The sequence below is a fragment of the Anomaloglossus baeobatrachus genome, chromosome 6 (genome assembly GCF_048569485.1).
Source record: "Anomaloglossus baeobatrachus isolate aAnoBae1 chromosome 6, aAnoBae1.hap1, whole genome shotgun sequence".
NCBI lineage: Eukaryota > Metazoa > Chordata > Amphibia > Anura > Aromobatidae > Anomaloglossus > Anomaloglossus baeobatrachus.
In genome coordinates this window covers 72,252,356-72,276,784 of record NC_134358.1, presented here as the reverse complement: position 1 = coordinate 72,276,784, position 24,429 = coordinate 72,252,356, and the positions used below count along the sequence as shown (strand labels likewise).

At 53.4% G+C, this 24,429-nt stretch overlaps 1 protein-coding gene across 1 annotated transcript in view; it reads right to left on the bottom strand.

The window, feature by feature from the left end:
- UBR5 (ubiquitin protein ligase E3 component n-recognin 5) overlaps nucleotides 1–24,429 on the bottom strand; it is a 392,825-nt gene that overhangs the window by 96,114 nt on the left and 272,282 nt on the right. The window contains exons 40-45 of the mRNA XM_075353032.1: nucleotides 19,625–19,836; nucleotides 19,162–19,389; nucleotides 18,953–19,026; nucleotides 16,969–17,141; nucleotides 16,516–16,629; nucleotides 15,914–16,131 (exon numbers count right to left, since the gene is read on the bottom strand). Coding sequence (XP_075209147.1) covers nucleotides 15,914–16,131; nucleotides 16,516–16,629; nucleotides 16,969–17,141; nucleotides 18,953–19,026; nucleotides 19,162–19,389; nucleotides 19,625–19,836 — 1,019 coding nt within the window. The remainder of the gene's footprint in view (nucleotides 1–15,913; nucleotides 16,132–16,515; nucleotides 16,630–16,968; nucleotides 17,142–18,952; nucleotides 19,027–19,161; nucleotides 19,390–19,624; nucleotides 19,837–24,429) is intronic.

The following is a 24,429-nucleotide window of genomic DNA, read 5'->3' as shown; positions in this document are numbered from 1 at the left end:
TGCCCGACAATAAGCAAGGAGGCCGCTATACTACTTATGCCGATTATTGAAGGGTCCCCGGTGAGAGTAGGGTATATATTCCCCCGACCTCCGCGGGCGGAATATATAAAATCTCCCCGAATCTCACTGGCCTCCCCACAATAATCCTTGGCACAATTCGCTGCCACCAACCGATTTACGGTAACTATTAGCCGAACACACAGACGTGGGATTCAAGATCGAGATAACAGAACAGCCCAAGATTAATTATATAATTTAATCAGCCTAAAGCACACTAGAAACTACAATATATACAATAGGGAATCTACAGAATATACATATGTCAGAGTACAGTTACAATCAAAGCATGGGTTACAAACAGGCATACACAGTTCCAGCAGTTACCTTGTTGCGTCTGGCCACAGGGGGGCGCTGTACCCAGGTTTCTAGGATCCTTCCCACAGATGTTTCCTACACGTGCCCCCAGCGAAAAGAACACTGGAAAATGGCCGAAGTAGGGTTATCAACCTGGGCAAATCCAGGTCCCCTCCTACCTTCGTGACCTCAGAGGGAGCACTGCTCCACCCCTGGCTTGAGTTATGGACAATCCACAACATGGAATATGGGCCATAACTTGGCCTGGGAGCGTCGTAGGCGGACGCCAATGCTCTCATTGTGACAGTTATGAATTTAGCTACAGAATGAGAGGTTTCATGACTTGTCTACTAGTTCCACATTGGCTGATATCACGCCTGGGGTATTTCCCAAGCTCCCGCTCCCATAAAAAAGGTGTGCCAGCATCGTCCGCATGCGAAAACACCATTTTTATGGTTGCCGTATTTATCGGAAATATGGCTTGCGAGATATGAACCATTTTTTACTGGAGTCGTTCTGTCTGGCTATTTCCATAGCCTTGCTAACTAGCTAGCAGCCCCCACTACAGGGTCACGGCAGGGAGTCATCCTGTGTCCATTGTCCCCAAGCCACCTAATTTCCATATCACAGGACATGGCCATGGAGGTGTAAGTGGAACACTGAGAACAAGAAGGGAGGGGGCACTGCCAGGGAGTGATGAGGGATTATGACTGGAGTCATAATTCATCTTCATATCCCGGGATTTGCCTCACACCTCCCCCCTTTTGAGGGCGCTAGGGGGCAGCACACTCCGGTGTTCCCCCGTGCGCCCGTCCGCGACCTCTCCTTGTCGGGACAGCCCGTCTGCGTTACCGTGGTCCCGGCCCCTTTTGTGGCGAATGGTGAAGCTGTATTGCTGGAGCGCAAGGCTCCATCGCAACAATCGCCCATTCGTCCCAGAGACGGTGTGCAACCAGCTGAGGGGATTGTGGTCCGTCTCCACGATGAAGTGGCGCCCGTATAGATAGGGTTGCAGACGCTGCAGGGCCCACACTATGGCCAGGCACTCCTTCTCCATCGTGGAATAGGCAACTTCCCTTGGTAACAGCTTCCTGCTCAGGTACAAGACTGGGTGCTCTTGGCTCGCAGAGTCCACCTGGCTGAGCACCGCACCGAGGCCGAAGTCACTGGCGTCGGTCTGTACTACAAACGGCCGCGTGAAGTCGGCTGCCTGTAGCACGGGCGGGCTGGACAGGGCGTCCTTTAGGGCCCGGAAGGCTGTCTCGCAGTCCATTGTCCAATCGACTGCAGAGGGCAGCTTCTTCTTGGTGAGGTCCGTCAAGGGCTTTGCCAGGCTACTATAGCATGGAACAAACCTCCTATAGTACCCAGCGGTCCCCAAGAAGGACATCACCTGCTTCTTGGTCCTGGGGGTGGGCCAGGATGCGATGGCTTCCACTTTCTCAGGCTCGGGCTTCAGTGTTCTCCCACCTACCCGGTGACCGAGGTACTGGACCTCGCTCATGGCCAGCTGACACTTTCCCGGCTTGATGGTCAAACCTGCCCGGTGGATCCGCCTGAGCACCTGTGCTAGATGCTCTAGGTGGTCCTCCCAGGTGGGACTGAAGACGGCAATGTCATCCAGGTACGCGGCCGCGTACCCTTCAAGTCCCTTGAGCAGGGTGTTGACCATCCGCTGGAAAGTGGCAGGGGCATTCCTCATCCCGAATGGCATCACCGTGGACTCGTACAGTCCAAATGGGGTAATAAAGGCAGAGCGTTCCCTGGCCTTGCGAGTCAGGGGGATCTGCCAATATCCCCGGCTCAGATCCATGATGGTCAGGTACTGAGCCCCGGCCAACTGATCGAGCAGGTCATCGATGCGTGGCATTGGGTACGCATCGGCGACCGTGACCGCATTGAGCCCCCTGTAGTCCACGCAGAACCGAGTGGTTCGGTCCTTCTTAGGGACGAGGACTACAGGCGAGGCCCAAGCGCTGTTGGATGCCTGGATCACCCCCAGCTTCAGCATCTCGTCAATCTCCTGGCGCATGTGTTGCTGCACCTCCAGGGAGACCCGATATGCTGAACGCCGGATCGGGGGATGATCCCCAGTGTCCACGTGATGGACAGCCAAGTCAGTCCTTCCGGGCTGGTTGGTAAACAACCCCCGGAAGGGGAGGAGGGTGGCCCACAGCTGGGACCGTTGGTCTTCCAAGAGCTGGTGGCCAACCTCCACATCCTCAATGGATCCGCCTGCCCTAACCTGGGCTAGCATATCCAAGAGGGTTTCCGCTTCTCCCTCCTCGGGCAGGTTGCACACGGGGAGCGCACATGCCTCCCGCTCATGATGTGCCTTCATCATGTTCACATGGAAGGGCTTCCGCCTTCCACGGGCAGGGTCCAGGGTGACCAGGTACGTTACAGGGTTGAGCTGCTGGTACACGAGGTATGGGCCTTCCCAGGCTGCCTGAAGCTTGTCCTGTGGTACGGGGACTAGTACCCACACCTTTTGACCCACTTGGTAGGTCCTCTCACAAGCGTTCTGGTCGTACCAACGCTTCTGATCGGCCTGGGCTTGAGCCATATTGTCGTGTACCAGTTGCGTCAAGGCCTGCATTTTGTCCCGGAAGCGCATGACATACTCGATAACCGACACTCCAGGGGTGGCCAAATCCCCTTCCCAAGCCTCTTTCACCAGAGCCAGGGGGCCCCGCACACGTCGCCCGTACAGGAGCTCAAACGGTGAGAATCCTGTTGAGGCCTGTGGAACCTCCCGGTAAGCAAATAACAGGTGTGGGAGATACCGCTCCCAGTCACGCCCATGGGAGTCGACCAACATCTTAAGCATCTGCTTTAAGGTGCCATTGAACCGCTCGCACAGGCCATTAGTCTGTGGATGGTACGGGCTGGCCACCAGATGTCGCACCTGGACTTGCTTACAGAGGGCCTCCATCAGCTGGGACATGAATTGGGTCCCCCGGTCAGTGAGCATTTCCTGGGGAAAACCCACTCGGGAGAAAATCTCCAGCAATGCGGTGGCCACCTTGTCAGCCCGAATGGACGACAAGGCCACTGCTTCTGGGTACCGGGTGGCATAGTCCACTACCGTCAGTAGGAAGCGTTTCCCGGAGCTGCTGGGGATGGCCAGCGGGCCGACCAGATCCACAGCCACCCTCCTGAAAGGCTCATCGATGATTGGCAGAGATACTAGTGGGGCTTTGGGGCGTGGCACCGCCTTCCCCACTCTCTGACAGGTTTCACACGAACGGCAGTAGGCAGCCACATCGGCCCCCATTTTTGGCCAGTAGAAATGCTGGTTTAACCTGGCCTTGGTCTTAGCGATCCCTAGGTGTCCGGCCATCGGAATCTCATGTGCGATCCGCAACAACTCCGTCCGGAACGGATAGGGTACCACCAACTGTCGGTCCCTGGGCCACGCCTCCGGTGAACCCTGCTGGACCGTGGCCCGGTACAGCCGTCCTTGGTCCCAGACCACTCGCTCCGGGTCCGAGTCCGAGGGAGGCTGTGCCGCCTGCTCCTTAAGAGCTTTCAGGCTGTCGTCAGCTTCTAACGCTGCCTGAAACCCCTGACTAGATGTGGCCAGAATCGACGAGACTGTCACATCTTCAGTCAGTACCCCGGGACCTGTGTCCTGGCCTCCACCTGACTCGGCTGCCACTTGGTCAGAAGGGGAAGAGCTATCGGACCTCCGGGAGGCCCCTTGGCTTCCAGCACTCCCACTGCGGGTGACAGCGGCCACAGCCGCTGCGACCGTGGGTCGTGCCTGCTCCTCCTCCGTTCCTGACCAAGTCGCCGGTTCAGGCAGACCTACCTGGCTTCCTGACACCCCGGTTGTGGGGGAACCATGCACCGAGATCTTACCTGGGAGCACTTCCGCTCCTGGACCGGCCCCAATCTCACCTGCCTGTTCCCCTCCTGCAGCAACAGAACCCCGCTGTGAAATCTCTGGGGACCCCACATTTGCTGTGGTAGCCCCCACCCCACACACTGGTCCTCCCCCTGCAGCACCCTGCTCTCTGCTTATCCCTGCAGAGGGCAACAGATCCCAGCTCACAGGCTGGTTACTTGTAGAGGCATTGTCACACCTTTCTCTGACCCCCTCCCCTCCTGTCACAGCTGCAGCTGCGTGTGTGTCTATGGTGTCTGTGCAAGCAGAAATATCAGAGTTCACTCCCTCCTCCCTTACATCATTCATAGATAACACATTAACATTGTCAGGAGTCATGTCAGTACTGGCTGAAGGTTCAGCCCTTGGGGGGGGCCCAAACTGGGAGGTTATCTGCCCCAAATCTGTCCCAAGTAGCACGTTTGCAGGGATCCGATCAGTTACCCCCACCTCCCTCACCCCTCGCCCTGCGCCCCAGTCCACATAAATGTCAGCAACAGGCAGCGCCGGGTCAGTGCCTCCAATCCCGGAGACAGCGAGGGTTTTTCCAGGGATCAAGTCTTGGGGGGACACCATCTCAGGCCGCACCAGAGTCACCTCCGAGGCGCTGTCTCGCAGTCCCATGGTCACAGACCGGCCGACGGTGACAGGTTGGAAGCTGTCCAGGGACCTACCACCACCCCCACCCACACAATACACCTTGGGCGGCCCTTGGGACGGGGACGGAGCCGGGGCCTTGGGACGCTGAGGGCACATGGCCTTGAAGTGTCCAGGTAGGTTGCACTGGTGGCACCGTCTTGGTTCTGCCACGGGCCTGGAGAGGGGAGTTGAGGGGGACACCCCCTGCAGTCTAGGGGCAGGTGGGGCAGTCGCAGAGTTCATCTTACCCCCTCTCCAGGTGCTGCTGGTGGCTGCTCTCCTGGCTTCAGGGGCCCGATTGTTGGTGTAGTCATCGGCCAGGGCAGCTGTAGCCGTGGACCCCTTTGGCTTCTGGTCTCGGATGAACTGGCGGAGATCCTCAGGGCAGTTCCACAAGAGTTGCTCCGTGATGACCAAGTCCAGGATCTCTGGTCCGGTGGAAAGCTGCAGGCCTTGGGTCCAGTGGTCGGCAGCTCGGGCAAGTGCCCGCCTGTGGTCAGCCCAGGAGTCCTTTGGTCCCTTCTGTAGGCTCCGGAACTTCTTGCGGTAGGACTCTGGAGTGAGGTTGTACTGTTGGATCAGGGCCCGCTTGATGGTGTCGTAGCCCTGATCTGCCTCAGCAGGCAAGTCCCCAAGGATTTCCAGGGCCTTACCCCTTAAACGGGGGGGTCAGGTATTTGGCCCACTGGTCCTTGTCCAGATGGTGCTGCAAGCAAGTCCGTTCAAAAGCAGTCAAGAAAGAGTCCAAGTCTCCATCCTTCTCCAGCACTGGGAAGTCCTCAACACGGACCTTTGGAAGTTTGGTGTCTTGAAGGTCACGTGTGGCTGATGAGGGCTGGAGCTTGGCTAGATGCAGCTGGTAGTCACGGTCTGCCTGTCGCTCCGCAGCCTCACGCTCTGCCTGGCGCTCTTCACGCGCTGCTTGCCGCTCCGCAGCCTCAGCATCACGCGCTGCCTGCCGCTCTGCCCTGCGCTCTGCCAGGAGTTCCTTGTAGCCCTTCTGGTCTCCAGCCTGGAGAAGGGCCATAGCCATTTGAAGAAGGCTATCCGAGCCTCCCAGGCTCGGTGGAATGGCACGTGGTGATCTGCGGCCCGCTGCGGAGCCTGGTGATTCACTGTCCATTGCAGAGCGGAGGGCTGGCATCTGGCTCGTTGAGGACCCTTGGGTGAGCTGCTCCTCATCTTGTCCAGCAGTGCCAGGTTGTGCAATGTCCTCTGCAGAGCTGTTTTCTGGCGTCGAGCTCCTGGAGGACTCGTGGGCAACCTCCTCATTACTGTCCACAGCACCGTTCTCCCTCTCTTCGGCTCCTGCTTTAGCATTGGCCAGTTGCCTAGCTCTGCTCCTGGTGCCATCAGCCATTCTTGCAGACTTTTGGTCACTGACACAGAACTGACACCTGATGCCTCCACACACCTTACAGTATCTGCACTCTGACACTCTAGTGTTGAGCTAGTCTGAAGACCCCAGCAGCCACAGCTGCTGCAGGCAGTCTTTAGTGTCTGGGAGTATGGGTCTCACACTCACACACACTATTATCTCGATCCCACCGCTATGCCACCAATATGTCACAAACCACCGGGGGGGTCACTCAGAAATCCCCCGCGCTGGCTACCAGTACGTCACAATCGGGGGGTAACAAGTGGGGGTCACCCCTCCTTTATACCTCCCGACCGACAGACAGAGCACGTGACGCGCTCTCTAGCGCCCCTCTTATAGTCAGGCCAATTATGGAATTGCCCGACAATAAGCAAGGAGGCCGCTATACTACTTATGCCGATTATTGAAGGGTCCCCGGTGAGAGTAGGGTATATATTCCCCCGACCTCCGCGGGCGGAATATATAAAATCTCCCCGAATCTCACTGGCCTCCCCACAATAATCCTTGGCACAATTCGCTGCCACCAACCGATTTACGGTAACTATTAGCCGAACACACAGACGTGGGATTCAAGATCGAGATAACAGAACAGCCCAAGATTAATTATATAATTTAATCAGCCTAAAGCACACTAGAAACTACAATATATACAATAGGGAATCTACAGAATATACATATGTCAGAGTACAGTTACAATCAAAGCATGGGTTACAAACAGGCATACACAGTTCCAGCAGTTACCTTGTTGCGTCTGGCCACAGGGGGGCGCTGTACCCAGGTTTCTAGGATCCTTCCCACAGATGTTTCCTACACGTGCCCCCAGCGAAAAGAACACTGGAAAATGGCCGAAGTAGGGTTATCAACCTGGGCAAATCCAGGTCCCCTCCTACCTTCGTGACCTCAGAGGGAGCACTGCTCCACCCCTGGCTTGAGTTATGGACAATCCACAACATGGAATATGGGCCATAACTTGGCCTGGGAGCGTCGTAGGCGGACGCCAATGCTCTCATTGTGACAGTTATGAATTTAGCTACAGAATGAGAGGTTTCATGACTTGTCTACTAGTTCCACATTGGCTGATATCACGCCTGGGGTATTTCCCAAGCTCCCGCTCCCATAAAAAAGGTGTGCCAGCATCGTCCGCATGCGAAAACACCATTTTTATGGTTGCCGTATTTATCGGAAATATGGCTTGCGAGATATGAACCATTTTTTACTGGAGTCGTTCTGTCTGGCTATTTCCATAGCCTTGCTAACTAGCTAGCAGCCCCCACTACAGGGTCACGGCAGGGAGTCATCCTGTGTCCATTGTCCCCAAGCCACCTAATTTCCATATCACAGGACATGGCCATGGAGGTGTAAGTGGAACACTGAGAACAAGAAGGGAGGGGGCACTGCCAGGGAGTGATGAGGGATTATGACTGGAGTCATAATTCATCTTCATATCCCGGGATTTGCCTCACACCTTGGTCTTAGCGATCCCTAGGTGTCCGGCCATCGGAATCTCATGTGCGATCCGCAACAACTCCGTCCGGAACGGATAGGGTACCACCAACTGTCGGTCCCTGGGCCACGCCTCCGGTGAACCCTGCTGGACCGTGGCCCGGTACAGCCGTCCTTGGTCCCAGACCACTCGCTCCGGGTCCGAGTCCGAGGGAGGCTGTGCCGCCTGCTCCTTAAGAGCTTTCAGGCTGTCGTCAGCTTCTAACGCTGCCTGAAACCCCTGACTAGATGTGGCCAGAATCGACGAGACTGTCACATCTTCAGTCAGTACCCCGGGACCTGTGTCCTGGCCTCCACCTGACTCGGCTGCCACTTGGTCAGAAGGGGAAGAGCTATCGGACCTCCGGGAGGCCCCTTGGCTTCCAGCACTCCCACTGCGGGTGACAGCGGCCACAGCCGCTGCGACCGTGGGTCGTGCCTGCTCCTCCTCCGTTCCTGACCAAGTCGCCGGTTCAGGCAGACCTACCTGGCTTCCTGACACCCCGGTTGTGGGGGAACCATGCACCGAGATCTTACCTGGGAGCACTTCCGCTCCTGGACCGGCCCCAATCTCACCTGCCTGTTCCCCTCCTGCAGCAACAGAACCCCGCTGTGAAATCTCTGGGGACCCCACATTTGCTGTGGTAGCCCCCACCCCACACACTGGTCCTCCCCCTGCAGCACCCTGCTCTCTGCTTATCCCTGCAGAGGGCAACAGGTCCCAGCTCACAGGCTGATTACTTGTAGAGGCATTGTCACACCTTTCTCTGACCCCCTCCCCTGTCACAGCTGCAGCTGTGTGTGTGTCTATGGTGTCTGTGCAAGCAGAAATATCAGAGTTCACTCCCTCCTCCCTTACATCATTCATAGATAACACATTAACATTGTCAGGAGTCATGTCCGTACTGGCTGAAGGTTCAGCCCTTGGTGGGGGCCCAAACTGGGAGGTTATCTGCCCCAAATCTGTCCCAAGTAGCACGTTTGCGGGGATCCGATCAGTTACCCCCACCTCCCTCACCCCTCGCCCTGCGCCCCAGTCCACATAAATGTCAGCAACAGGCAGCGCCGGGTCAATGCCTCCAATCCCGGAGACAGCGAGGGTTTTTCCAGGGATCAAGTCTTGGGGGGACACCATCTCAGGCCGCACCAGAGTCACCTCCGAGGCGCTGTCTCGCAGTCCCATGGTCACAGACCGGCCGACGGTGACAGGTTGGAAGCTGTCCAGGGACCTACCACCACCCCCACCCACACAATACACCTTGGGCGGCCCTTGGGACGGGGACGGAGCCGGGGCCTTGGGACGCTGAGGGCACATGGCCTTGAAGTGTCCAGGTAGGTTGCACTGGTGGCACCGTCTTGGTTCTGCCACGGGCCTGGAGAGGGGAGTTGAGGGGGACACCCCCTGCAGTCTAGGGGCAGGTGGGGCAGTCGCAGAGTTCATCTTACCCCCTTCTCCAGGTGCTGCTGGTGGCTGCTCTCCTGGCTTCAGGAGCCAGATTGTTGGTGTAGTCATCGGCCAGGGCAGCTGTAGCCGTGGACCCCTTTGGCTTCTGGTCTCGGATGAACTGGCGGAGATCCTCAGGGCAGTTCCACAAGAGTTGCTCCGTGATGACCAAGTCCAGGATCTCTGGTCCGGTGGAAAGCTGCAGGCCTTGGGTCCAGTGGTCGGCAGCACGGGCAAGTGCCCGCCGGTGGTCAGCCCAGGAGTCCTTTGGTCCCTTCTGCAGGGTCCGGAACTTCTTGCGGTAGGACTCCGGAGTGAGGTTGTACTGTTGGATCAGGGCCCGCTTGATGGTGTCGTAGCCCTGATCTGCCTCAGCAGGCAAGTCCCCAAGGATATCCAGGACCTTACCCCTTAAACGGGGGGTCAGGTATTTGGCCCACTGGTCCTTGTCCAGATGGTGCTGCAGGCAAGTCCGTTCAAAAGCAGTCAAGAAAGAGTCCAAGTCTCCATCCTTCTCCAGCACTGGGAAGTCCTCAACACGGACCTTTGGAAGTTTGGTGTCTTGAAGGTCACGTGTGGCTGATGAGGGCTGGAGCTTGGCTAGATGCAGCTGGTAGTCACGGTCTGCCTGTCGCTCCGCAGCCTCACGCTCTGCCTGGCGCTCTTCACGCGCTGCTTGCCGCTCCGCAGCCTCAGCATCACGCGCTGCCTGCCGCTCTGCCCTGCGCTCTGCCAGGAGTTCCTTGTAGCCCTTCTGGTCTCCAGCCTGGAGAAGGGCCATAGCCATTTGAAGAAGGCTATCCGAGCCTCCCAGGCTCGGTGGAATGGCACGTGGTGATCTGCGGCCCGCTGCGGAGCCTGGTGATTCACTGTCCATTTCAGAGCGGAGGACTGGCATCTGGCTCGTTGAGGACCCTTGGGCGAGCTCCTCCTCATCTTGTCCAGCAGTGCCAGGTTGTGCAATGTCCTCTGCAGAGCTGTTCTCTGGCGTCGAGCTCCTGGAGGACTCGTGGGCAACCTCCTCATTACTGTCCACAGCACCGTCCTCCCTCTCTTCGGCTCCTGCCTTAGCATTGGCCAGTTGCATAGCTCTGCTCCTGGTGCCATCAGCCATTCTTGCAGACTTTTGGTCACTGACACAGAACTGACACCTGATGCCTCCACACACCTTACAGTATCTGCACTCTGACACTCTAGTGTTGAGCTGGTCTGAAGACCCCAGCAGCCACAGCTGCTGCAGGCAGTCTTTAGTGTCTGGGAGTATGGGTCTCACACTCACACACACTATTATCTCGATCCCACCGCTATGCCACCAATATGTCACGAACCACCGGGGGGGTCACTCAGAAATCCCCCGCGCTGGCTACCAGTACGTCACAATCGGGGGGTAACAAGTGGGGGTCACCCCTCCTTTATACCTCCCGACCGACAGACAGAGCACGTGACGCGCTCTCTAGCGCCCCTCTTATAGTCAGGCCAATTATGGAATTGCCCGACAATAAGCAAGGAGGCCGCTATACTACTTATGCCGATTATTGAAGGGTCCCCGGTGAGAGTAGGGTATATATTCCCCCGACCTCCGCGGGCGGAATATATAAAACCTCCCCGAATCTCACTGGCCTCCCCACAATAATCCTTGGCACAAACTCGCTGCCACCAACCGCTTCACGGTAACTATTAGCCGAACACACAGACGTGGGATTCAAGATCGAGATAACAGAACAGCCCAAGATTAATTATATAATTTAATCGGCCTAAAGCCACACTAGAAACTACAATATATACAATAGGGAATCTACAGAATATACATATGTCAGAGTACAGTTACAATCAAAGCATGGGTTACAAACAGGCATACACAGTTCCAGCAGTTACCTTGTGCGTCTGGCCGCAAGGGGGCGCTGTAGACCAGGTTTCCAGGAACTCCCTCACAGGTCTTTCCCAACCAGGCCCCCGAGCAGAAGAACCCTGGAAAATGGCCGAAGTAGGGTTATCAACCTGGGCAAATCCAGGTCCCCTCCTACCTTAGTGACCTCAGAGGGAGCACTGCTCCACCCCTGGCTGGAGTTATGGACAAAATCCACAACATGGAATATGGCCATAACTTGGCCTGGGAGCGTCGTAGGCGGACGCCAACGCTCTCATTGTGACAGCTATGAATTTAGCTACAGAATGAGAGGACTCGTGACTTGTCTACTAGTTCCACATTGGCTGATATCACGCCTGGGGTATTTCCCAAGCTCCCGCTCCCATAAAAAAGGGTGTGCCAGCATCGTCCGCATGCGAAAACACCATTTTTATGGTTGCCATATTTATCGGAAATATGGCTTGCGAGATATGAACCATTTTTTACTGGAGTCGTTCTGTCTGGCTAGTTCCAGAGCCTTATAATGAGATACAACTCTTGTTACAGGGTGACGGCAGGGAGTCATCCTGTGTCCTTTGTTCCCACATCACCTAATTTCCATATCACAGGAGATGGCCATGGGATGGGTTGCTAAACAAGTTGTGTGAAGGAAAGGGGGGGGGGTGACACCAGGAGAGGGCTTCCTGACATAACTTGAATATCATGATTTATCGTCATATCTCCGGATTTACCTCACATTAAACATTTTTTGGAACCAGCATCTGCTTTCCAGTCCTTTAACCACAAGGCTCTGCGCAAAACTACCGAATTGGCGGACGCCATTGAGGTGCGGCTGGTAGATTCTAGGACCGCATTGATAGCGTAAGACGCAAACGCAGACATCTGCGAGGTAAGGGACGCCACTTGCGGCACCGCTGGATGTATGATAGCATCCACTTTTGCTAAACCAGCTGAAATAGCTTGGAGTGCCCATACGGCTGTGAATGCTGGAGCAAACGACGCGCCAATAGCTTCATAGACAGATTTTAACCAAAGGTCCATCTGTCTGTCATTGGCATCCTTAAGTGAAGCGCCATCCTCCACTGCAACTATGGATCTAGCTGCAAGTTTGGAAATCGGGGGGTCTACTTTTGGACACTGGGTCCAGCGCTTGACCACATCAGGGGGGAAAGGAAAACGTGTATCCTTAGAACGTTTAGAGAAACGCCTTTCTGGATGAGCGTCGTGTTTCTGGATTGACTCTCTGAAGTCAGAGTGATCCAAGAAAGCACTCAATTTACGCTTGGGATAGAGGAAACGAAACTTCTCCTGCTCTGCAGCTGCCTCCTCTGCAGAAGGAGCTGGGGGAGAAATATCCAACAGACTATTGATGGCTGAGATAAGATCGTTTACCATGGCGTCCCCATCCGGGGTATCCAGATTGAGAGGGGTTCCAGGATAAGACTCCTGATCACTCTCTTCAGACGCATCACAGGGCGACTGATTGCGCTGAGACCCTGAGCAGTGTGATGACGTTGAGGGTCTTTCCCAGCGAGCTCGCTTAGGGTGGCTGGGGCTATCATCTGAGTCATAATACTCAGCCTGGGAAGCCGGGGACCCCCTTGCAGTCTGGATTAATTCCAAGTGAGGGGGATTAGAGGACAGAGACCTCGCCGTGTCCATAGACTGAGCCCCAGTCATGGATTGCAAAGTTTCAAGGATTTTTGCCATAGTCACAGACATTCCATCAGCAAAAACTGCAAAGTCTGTCCCTGACACCGGGGCAGGACTTACAAGCGTCTCAGCCTGGGTCACTACCCCTCCGGACTCCGGCTGGCGAAGCAGCACCGGATCTGAGCATTGCACACAATGGGGGTCTTTGGAACCTGCTGGTAGAGCAGCCCCACATGCAGCACACGCAGTGTACACAGCCCTAGCCTTGGCAGCCTTGCGTTTTGTGGATGACATGTTGCTGCCTCCTCAGAGCGATCTGGGGACACAGTACACCAATACACACTGAGGCACTAGAGGGGCCAGCTGAAATGCCGCTTACCGCCCGCTTAAGAGCGGGTGTGTGTTCTCCAAAAGCCCCCTAGTCCAGGTCTCCCAGAGCCTTGCGTCCTTCCTCTAGCCAGACTGCATGTAATGGCTGCCGGCGTCCTGGGAGAGGAGGGGGGGCGGGCCCTGGGCGTTCCTGACTAAGAGCGGGAAGCCTGCTTCCCTCTGTGCCTAGTGAGAGGGCTGGAGCATGTAAATCAGGCTCCAGCCCTCGTCGCTGCTGCGAAACAGCGTCTCTCCCCTAACCTGATTGACAGGGTGGGGGCGGGAACGAAGCGGAGCTAGGCCGCAAAAGCAGGGGACTGGATTTATAAACGCCGCCGCCGTAAAAGCGCGGTCGGCGTGTCCCCGGCGCACTACAAGTCACAGCAGCGCCGCCGGTCCAGTGGGGGTCGGCGCTGCGTTCCCACAACACAAAAGTCCCCCAGTAAACTGCAGGAACACCAACTCAATCGTTACGGTCCCCGGCGCACTACAACACCCAGCCAGCCCGGAGTGTGTCTGTGCCTGCCGGGGACACAGAGTACCTGTATGATGCAGGGCCTTGTCCCTGATTGTACTCCTGCTCCGTATCCATCAGGTGCTATGGGTCTGTGGATGGAGCCCGGCGTCAGAGCTTAGAGGCCGGCAGGATCCCACTTCCACAGAGCCCTACAAGGGGATGTGGAAGGAAAACAGCATGTGGGGCTCCAGCCCCTGTACCAGCAATAGGTACCTCAACCTTACAACACCATCCACGGGTGAGAAGGGAGCATGCTGGGGGCCCTATATGGGCCCTCTTTTCTTCCATCCGAAATAGTCAGCAGCTACTGCTGACTAAAATCTGTGGAGCTATGCGTGGATGTCTGACCTCCTTCGCACAAAGCTTGAAAACTGGAGAACCCGTGATACCACGGGGGGGTATAGCCAGAAGGGGAGGGGCCTTGCACTTTTTAGTGTAGTGCTTTGTGTGGCCTCCGGAGGGCAGTAGCTATACCCCAATCGTCTGGGTCTCCCAATAGAGCGCTGAAGAAAGAATTAACTCCTTCAGAATGCCTGAGTGTGTATAAAAAGTGCACAACCAGAGGTTGTGACTTATCAGGCCATATTATGAGTGCCCTCCGGATTCCAAGCCTGGACCCTCAGCCAGTATTCCCTCCCTCTGCTGCAGGGCAGCCAGCGCCGACCAGTGTACTAAGACGCTGAGAAAATGGCGCCAGAGTGAGGGGGGGAGGCGGGGGTTAACCCAGGAGCGGGAATCGGAGGGCGAAGGAGATGTACAGGGGAGGGAATCATCACCTCAAAAAGGAGCGTCCTCCCCTGTGCAGAGCGGCCGGTGGGCGGCTCTGCAGCGTCCCCCTGCATGCCTGACATGCAGGGGAACGAAACGAAACTAGGCCGCGGCTGAAGCCGGGGCCTAAAGTTATGCATGCGGCCGAAAATCAGGCCTCATCGGCGCGGTTCTCAGTAAAAACTGTGGAACCGGCCGGAAACACCGTAAACAAAGCAGCATTATTCAGCAATCACTGTCCCCCCCAATAAAAGTGCCCCACATTGCAGAAAGACCCTCTGAATAAACGTCTCTATACTTAGCTTTGAGACGCAGGGTCCAGTCCCTGTGGGGTGGGGGTCAGTGCTCCGTCCAGCAGGGTCCTGCACAAGGGCTGCGGATGGAGGCCGATCTCCTGCAAGGCAGTGAGAACCGTGTTGGCTCCCACTTCAAATCAGAGCCCCTAAGGGATGTTGAAGGAGCGCGGCATGAAGGGCTCCTGCCCTGAAGTCAACCTTAACAGCACCGCCGCCAGGGGGGTGAGAAGGGACATGCCGGGAGTCCAGTGGACCCGCTTTTCTTCCAAATCTTTAGTAAAAAATGAAAAATCAAAAAAGGATGCATGTGTGTGTGTGGATCCTCCTGACACAAAGCAAGAAACTGGCTAGATCTGGCTAGCAGGGGGTGTATATGCTAGGAGGGAGGAGCTACACGTTTTTGAGTGTAGTAACTTTGTGTGTCCTCCGGGGGCAGTAGCTATACACCCATGGTCTGGGTCTCCCATAGGAACGACAAAGAAATCCACACCGCAGTCGCAGCTGCGTCTGAGGCCAAGGTGCTTCATGCGCCGTCCCAACGGGGACACAGAGTACCTGTAGATGCAGGGCCATGTCCCTGACGATACTCCGTCTCCTGTCCAGCAGATTCCCCCAGGGGCTGCGGAGGGAGCCCGGTCCCAGCGGCTGGATGACCGGTTAGGATCCCACTTCCCCAGAGCCCCTAAGGGATGGGGAAGGAAAACGGCATGTGGCTCCTGCCTGTGTACCCGCAATGGGTACCTCAACCTTAACAACACCGCCGACCTGAGTGGGGTGAGAAGGGAGCATGCCGGGAGCCCTGTTAGGGGCCCTCTTTTCTTCCATCCGATATAATCAGCAGCTGCTGCTGACTAAAATGTGGAGCATTGTGTGCATGTGTGCCTCCTTCAACACAAAGCATAAAAACTGATGAGCCCGTGATGCACGGGAGGGTGTATAGCAGAGGGGAGGGGTTACACTTTTTAAAGTGTAATACTTTGTGTGGCCTCCGGAGGCAGAAGCTATACACCCAATTGTCTGGGTCTCCCAATGGAGCGACAAAGAAAAGGCAGGTCGAGAGAAAAGCCAAGGGGAAAAAGGCAGGTTGAGAGGAAAGCCAAGGGAAAAAAGGCAGGTCGAGAGAAAAGCCAAGGGAAAAAAGGCGGGTCGAGAGGAAAGGCGAGGGGAAAAAGGCGGGTCGAGAGGAAAGGTGAGGGGAAAAAGGCAGGTCGAGAGGGAAGAGAAAAAGACGGGCATGCCATGGCAATTGAAGACTACCTGAATGATGTTAAAGGAGGACCCTCGCTCTCAGTCAGTCCAATTTCTGCCAATAGGCTGCTCTTTAACTGGGCGGCCAGGTCGTGCGCAGAGGGTCCAGGCTTTGTGGTTTCCATTTCCTCTGCCGGTACATTTTCTTCAATCGTATCCTTCTGCCGGTTTTGCATACTCATTACATTTTTCAGGTTAGCAGCATAGGACATTTTAGTTGGCAAAACCTGCAGAAATCATGAGATACCATGAAGGTTAATATATAGGGCCATTTCTCTAAAGGAAAATCACACTAAAACCTACAACTACTTAGGGTAGTAAGGTGGAAAATCATGCGATAATTTCTGACAGCAGATGATCTTTATCCATATTCACTGCATCTTCTGCTCTGAAGAGCCAATGATGTTTTTTTTAACAAAAGCAGTAATTTATTTAATATATGCCAGCAATATGTTAGTAAAACCCCATTATCGGTCTACAATATGGGAAGAACCACTGATTTTGGAGATTAAATTTTCCCCTGCAAACAGTGAGATGATCAGGATATATGAAGGAGATACAGTACATAGTAGACAGAATGCATGACCCAAGAGCAGCCTTTTCTCGCTCACCTCCAGGCAGTTTCTGTCTACTGTCACTTCTATTAGGCATTTTCCACTATTAGCTGAAGATGAATATAGACCCTGACTTGGACGGCCAAACAGGTCTTCTTTCCGAGCATTCGGCTACAAATGGAAACAGTTATTAATCCTGGGATATTCACGATTAGGTGTTTATAAATCCATTGTAAAATGTAAGTGACATGATGTATGTGCATGATGCATCAAAGTAGACAAAAGCGCAGTATGAACTATTGCAGCAAGACCCAACATCACAAACTAATGCAGAGGCGGCGACATCTTCACTTGTCACGGTCTACTGATTATTTTTGTATTGCCTGCAACATACTTTTGTACCAGAATATAGTGAACCGATCTAAAGACTGAACATCAAGTACTATGATGATGTCCCTCAGTGATTGTGTAGGTTAAGTTTTTCTAGAATTTGATAAAGCCCTGTCTTACCTGTAGGAGATGCGGCTGGTCGGCTAGGGGAATAGCTTCTGCAAGAGGAACCTCAAAAGGATTTGGTGGAATGCAACCAAGGAACGTCATGGAATCTGAGCGACGGAAAAATGGATGGTTCTGGCCCGTTTCTGCGGGCAATGTGTCATCATCCTTGTCATTCAAAGTAGAACCTAAAATCATAGAAACGTTATTGAGAGCAAACAAACACCGACAATTTTACTCTAATGGAACAGATTCAACAGGTAGTGAACCCGTCCAGCAATCGCACCGCATTCCTGCTACTGATATTACATTTCCTAAAAAGCACAACCTCTCTGAAAATAAAAGCTGAATGAACAGAACATCTGCCCTCAATGACCAAGCATTCTATTTACTATTTTTTATTTTTTCACCTTTTAGAAATGAGTTTGTGAGGGGGGAGAGTGGGGAGGGAAGACTTGTTAAAGAAAATAAATAATTTTTTTCAATACTTTTGATTTTTTTTTCTGCAATGCATTTTTTTGTGTATGTGGGGAGAATGTGAAAGTGGTACTTTAATACTCTAGCTCTATTTCTTTTTATTTTTAACCCTTCGCTATGGCATAATTTACTGAGAGCTGACCTGGATCTGCTAAAGGTGTCACACAGCGACGCAGCAGCGATCACGACCAGCGATCTGACCTCATCAGGATCGCTGCTGCGTTGTTACATGGTCGCTGGTGAGCTGTCAAACAGGCAGATCTCACCAGTGACCAGCCCCCAGCGACGCGTGGAAGCGTAACTAAGGTTAAATATCAGGTAACCAAGGAAAGCACTTCTTTGTTACCCGATATTTACCTTAGTTACCAGCGTCCGCCGCTCTCACGCTGCCAGTGCCGGCTCCCTGTTCCCTGCACTCCTAGCCAAAGTACACATCGGGTTAATTACCCGATGTGTACTCCAGCTACGTGTGCAGGGAACAGGGAGCCGGCACTGGCAGCGTGAGAGCGGCGGACGCTGGTAACTAAGGTAAATATCGGGTAACCAAGGAAAGAGCTTCTTGGTTACCTGATGTTTACCGTGGTTACAGCTTACCGCAGGCTGCCAGACGCCGGCTCCCTGCTCGCTTCAGTTCGTTGCTCTTTCGCTGTCACACACAGCGATGTGTGCTTCACAGCGGGAGAGCAACGTCCAAAAAAAAATGAAGCAGGACATTTAGCAACGACCGGCGACCTCACAGCAGGGGCCAGGTCGTTGCTGGATGTCACACACAGCGACAGCGACGGGACATCGCTGCTACGTCACAGAAAATGGTGACTTCGCAGCGACGTCATTGTCACCGTCACTATGTGTGACACCACCTTAAGGCTCACCACCTCTGCTACACCATACAGATTCATATATTGCGGATCCTTTTGTTCACCACATAAGGATCACTGAGCTCTATGTAAATGGAAAAAGACAATTGGTGATAAACTGCTTTATCTCCTCCCCAGGGTCCCTCAACTGTCTGGCAGAGACCCAAATCATTCATGCTGGACTGCAAGAGCAGAAATGTTAATGCAGGGATCTCAAAAGACACTGCTGCAGATTCAGGTTTAGCACCACCTGCTGTTAAACAGTGGGCGGTTTGGAAAGGGTTAAATCAGGTGTACGGTTTGGCTTTTTATTGGCTTGTTTACAGTGAACACCTCTTGTAAATTCCTTTTGCACAACCATGGGGGAGATGTTCCACATGCTGGGACCTTGCAAGGCTCATTGTCATTAAAGGGAACCAATCATCAGGATTTTCGCATATACCCTAAAGCCAATGCTATACTCGCACTATAGAAAAATCCTGGTGATTGGTGCGCTTTAAAAAAGGGACATTCCAGTCTGGACGATTGTTCAAAAGAAATAACAGGCGTTCTGTGAATCATGAAGGGACCAAACATTTAAGAGCATCTTTAGTAGCAGGTCTGATGAAACTACTTTTAGTAAAAAGGTTCGACAGACATAAGTCTAATGATTCATTTATACTAACTCTGGTTGGTGTCATCATCATTTTCATGCTCAGAGTCTTCATTATCAAGACCAAGTTCCAACAGTTCTCTTGTCCTAGAAAAGGGGGGGAATGTAAGGTTAGTGGTAAAATAAGATCATCATTATTCATGCACCTTTTCTTCTTCCCAGGAATCTTTAGTGAGCGGTGACCGTCTGTAGTCACCGGGTAGAGAAGTAAACCTCGTGTACCTTTTTCGCTCCAGTTGTGGGGTGTCCAATGTGGTCTGCTGGTTCATGGCTTTAATCCAGTAAATAAGGGCTTGAAAAACATACGCCACGTGTTTCAAGGAGCAGACGTCCAGCACAGGGAGAACATCCGAGTGCTCATCATTGTGGGAGCGCATCAGCGATAGCGCGTAATTTAGAAAGTCTCCCCGAGCAGACATCCCCTGGCGAGCGCTCAGTAGAGTGGCCCTTCTAGAAATACAGAACAGAATACTGAGACATTAAAAGACCAGTCAAATATGGAAGGGGCAGATCTAGTTTAGAGATTTATGGCATAGCCTGGTAATGTGCCATAGATGTCTGATGTAGGTCCCCACCTGTCAGCAGAATGAAGGTCTCCTGATCAGGTGAGGAGGAAAGCCTAGCTACGATTTTAGTCAAAGAAATGTCTCAACATGCAAAACTTTGGAACTGAAATCCACATTACCTTCTACCCTCTAACGTCCTTAAGCTAGCTTCTTCACGAGCGGTCATCCTCTCCCTCCGGGTGGGGTTCTGGGATGCATGGAGAGGATGGTTCGGGTGACCAGGGTCTCCAGCGGAGGACAATGCGGACCCATAGCGAAGCTGCGCTTCAGTAGAGTCCATAATGCTGACCATCCAGTTCCAGGTGGGAATAAGCTTCTCTTCTACATAGTTCTGCAGAGATAAAAATTTACCAAAAGGTGAAAAGTCACAAAAACAAGCAATTAAAGGGAATCTGTCACCAGGTTTTTGCCACCTAATCTGAGAGCAGCATGACATAGGGGCAGAGATCCTGATTCCAGTTATATGTCACTTACTGGGCTGCTTAGTGTAGTTTTAATAAAATCACTGATCAGTACATCACGATTACAGGACTACAGTCATGGCCAAAAGTTTTGCGAATGCTACAAATATTAATTTTTACAAAGTCTACTGCTTAAGTTTTTCTAATGGCAATTTGCATATACTCCAGAATGTCATAAAGAGTGATCAGGTTAACAGCAATTACTTGCAAAGTCAATAATGGCTAAGAAAATTAACTTTAACCCCCAAAACACATTTCAACATCATTGCATTCCTGCCTTAAAAGGAGCAGCTAACATTGTTTTAGTGATTGTTCCATTAACACAGGTGTGGGTGTTGATGAGGACAGGGCTGGCGATCAGTCATGATTAAGTAAGAATTACACTATTGGACACTTTAAAAGGAGGCTGGTGCTTGGTATTGTTTCTCTTCAGTTAACCATGGTTATCTCTAAAGAAACACATGCAGCCATCATTGCTCTGCACAAAAATAGCCTAACAGGGAAGAGTATCGCAGCTACAAAGATTGCACCTCAGTCAACAATCTATCACATCATCAAGAACTTCAAGGAGAGAGCTTCCATTGTTGCCAAAAAGGCTCCAGGGCGCCCAAGAAGGACCAGCAAACGCCAGGACCGTATCTTAAAACTGTTTCAGCTGCGGGATCGGACTACCAGCAGTGCCGAGCTAGCTCAGCAATGGCAGCAGGCTGGTGTGAGTGCTTCTGCATGCACTGTGAGGCAGAGACTCTTTGAGCAAGCCCTGGTTTCAAGGAGGGCAGTAAAGAAGCCACTTCTCTCCAGAAATACATCAGGGACCGACTGATATTCTGCAAAAGGTACAGGGAGTGGACTGCTGAGGACTGGGGGAAAGTAATTTTCTCAGATGAATCCCTTTTCGATTGTTTGGGACACCTGGAAAGAAGGGAATTTTGTTTACTTACCGTAAGAAGGGAATTTTGTTTACTTACCGTAAATTCCTTTTCTTCTAGCTCCTATTGGGAGACCCAGACAATTGGGTGTATAGCTTCTGCCTCCGGAGGCCACACAAAGTATTACACTTTAAAAAGTGTAACCCCTCCCCTCTGCTATACACCCTCCCGTGCATCACGGGCTCATCAGTTTTGGTGCCAAAGCAGGAAGGAGGAAACTTATAAATTGGTCTAAGGTAAATTCGATCCGAAGGATGTTCGGAGAACTGAAACCATGAACCAAAAGAACAATTCAACATGAACAACATGTGTACACAAAAGAACAACAGCCCGAAGGGAACAGGGGCGGGTGCTGGGTCTCCCAATAGGAGCTAGAAGAAAAGGAATTTACGGTAAGTAAACAAAATTCCCTTCTTTGTCGCTCCATTGGGAGACCCAGACAATTGGGATGTCCAAAAGCAATCCCTGGGTGGGTAAAAGAATACCTCGATAAAAAGAGCCGAAAAACGGCCCCCTCTTACAGGTGGGCAACTGCCGCCTGAAGGACTCGCCTACCTAGGCTGGCATCTGCCGAATCATCGGCATGCACCTGATAGTGTTTCGTGAGAGTGTGCAGACTCGACCAGGTAGCCGCCTGACACACCTGCCGAGCCGTAGCCTGGTGTCGCAATGCCCAGGACACCGACGGCTCTGGTAGAATGGGCCTTCAGCCCTGCAGGAATCGGAAGCCTAAAAGAACGGTAGGCTTCAAGAATCGGTTCCTTGATCCACCGAGCCAAGGTTGACTTGAAAACCTGAAATCCCTTACTCCGGCCCGCGATAAGGACAAGAGCGCATCAGACCGGCGCAGGGGCGCCGTGCGAGAAATGTAGAGCCGGAGTGCTCTCACCAGATCTAATAAATGCAAATCCTTTTCACATTGGTGAACTGGATGCGGACCCAAAGAGGGTAAGACGATATCCTGATTGAGATGAAACGGGGATACCTTAGGGGAGAAAGTCCGGGACCGGACGTAGAACCACCCTATCCTGGTGAAACACCAGGAATGGGGCTTTGCATGACAGCGCTGCTAGCTGAGACACTCTTCTGAGTGATGTGACTGCCACTAGGAAGGCCACCCTTTGCGAAAGGCGAGATAGACCGGAAAGCGCCGATACTTGTCCCTTGAGAGAGCCGAGAGACAAGCCCTTGTCCATTCCGGATTGAAGGAAAGAAAGCAAAGTGGGCAAGGCAAACGGCCAGGGAGTAAAACCGTAATCAGAGCACCAGGATAAGAAGATCCTCCAAGTCCTGTGATAGATCTTGGCGGACGTTGGTTTCCTGGCCTGTCTCATGGTGGCAATGACCTCTGGAGATATCCCTGATGACGCTAGGAGCCAGGACTCAATGGCCAGTCAGGTTTAGAGCCGCAGAATTCCGAAGGAAATATGGCCCTTGAGGCAGCAAGTCTGGTCGGTCTGGGAGTGCCCACGGTTGACCCACCGTGAGGTGCCACAGATCCGGGTACCACGATCACCTCAGCCAGTCTGGAGCGACGAGGATGGCGCGGCGACAGTCTGACCTGATCTTGCGTAACACTCTGGGCAGTATTGCCAGAGGAGGAAAAACATAAGGCAGTCGAAACTGCGACCAGTCGTGAACTAGCGCGTCTGCCGCCAGAGCTCTGTGATCCTTGGACCGAGCCAAGAATGCCGGGACTTTGTTGTTGTGCCGAGACGCCATTAGATCGACGTCCGGCGTTCCCCAACGGCAACAGATCTCTAGAACACGTCCGGGTGAAGAGACCATTCCCCTGCGTCCATGCCCTGGCGACTGAGAAAATCTGCTTCCCAGTTTTCTACGCCCGGGATGTGAACTGCGGACATGGTGGAGGCTGTGGCTTCCGCCCACAGCCGAATCCGCCGAACTGCTCGGAAGGCTTGACGACTGCGCGTGTGCCGCCCTGGTGGTTGATGTACGCAACCGCCGTGGCGTTGTCAGACTGAATTCGGATCTGCCTGCCCTCCAGCCACCGCTGGAACACCTTTAGGGCTAGATCCACTGCTCTTATCTCCAGAACATTGATCTGAAGGGAGGACTCTGTCGGAGTCCAGGTTCCCTGAGCCGAGTGGTGGAGGAAGACCGCTCCCCACCCTGACAGACACGCGTCCGTCGTGACCACAGCCTCAGCTGGGGGCCGGAAGGATTTTTCCTTCGCCCAGGAAGTGGAAAGAAGACAACACTAAAGAGAGGTTTTGCTGCAAGGGAAAGAGACGTTCTTGTCTAGGGACGTCGACCTCCTGTCCCATTTGCGGTGTCCGATAGAATCGGACGCAGACGAAACTGCGCAAGGGAACTGCCTCCCTTGCTGCCACCATCATCCTTAGGAAATGCATTAGGCGCCTCAAGGGGTGATTGGGCCCGAAGGAGAGATTGCACCCCTGTCTGTAGTGAACGCTGACTATGCAGCGGAAGCTTCACTATCGCTGAGAGAGTATGAAACTCCATCCCGAGGCAAGTCAGTGAATGGGTCGGTGTCAGTTTTGACCTTGGAAATTTGATGATCCACCCGAACCCCTGGAGAGTCTCCAGAGCAATGGTCAGGTTGTGTTGACATGCCACCCAGGAGGGTGTCTTGACTAGAAGATCGTCTAGGTAAGTGATCACCGAGTGGCCCTGAGAGTGTAGGACCGCCACCACTGCTGCCATGACCTTGGTGAAGACCCGTGGGGCTGTCGCCAGGCCGAATGGCAGTGCCACGAACTGAAGTGTTCGCCCCCGAAGGCGAAACGCAGAAAGCGTTGAAGCTCGGGTGCGATCGGCACATGGAGATAAGCATCCTTGATGTCAATTGATGCTAGGAAGTCTCCTTGTGACATCGAGGCTTCAGAGTGTTCACCGCCTGAAAAAGTGCATCGGCTCGCTCGGGGGGCGGAGATGTTTTGAAGAAAGAGTCGGAGGACGAGAGCAGAGCTCTATCCTGTGACCGTGAGACAGAATGTCTCTCACCCATCGGTCTTGGACATGTGGCCACCAGGCGTCGCAAAGGCGGGAGAGCCTGCCACCGACCGAGGACGCGGTCTTGGTGAGGCCGAAGTCATGTGGAAGCCGCCTTGTGACTTAGACCGCCATGCAGAAGAGTTCCTCTAGCCCTCCTCTGACCTGTTGGACGTGGAGGAACGGAACTTTGCTGAGGACCGAAATGACCGAAACCTTTGGACTGGGGCAAGGACGATACCTTTCCCTTGGACTGTCTAGGAACTTCGCTCGCCAAACAAACGGTCGCCAGAAAATGGCAAACCGGTTAAGAACTTCTTGGAAGCAGAGCCTGCCTTCCATTCACGTAGCCACATGGCCCTGCAGACTGCCACCGAATTGGTGGATCCTACCGCTGTACGGCTCGCAGAGTCCAGGAACGGCGTTCATGGCGTAGAACGAAAAAACCTACGCCTGAGAAGTGAAGGACACAACCTGCGGGGCAGAGGTATGTGCAACCGCAATAATCTCAGCCAGAGAAGCTGAGATAGCTTGGAGTGCCCTCACGGCTGCGAAGGC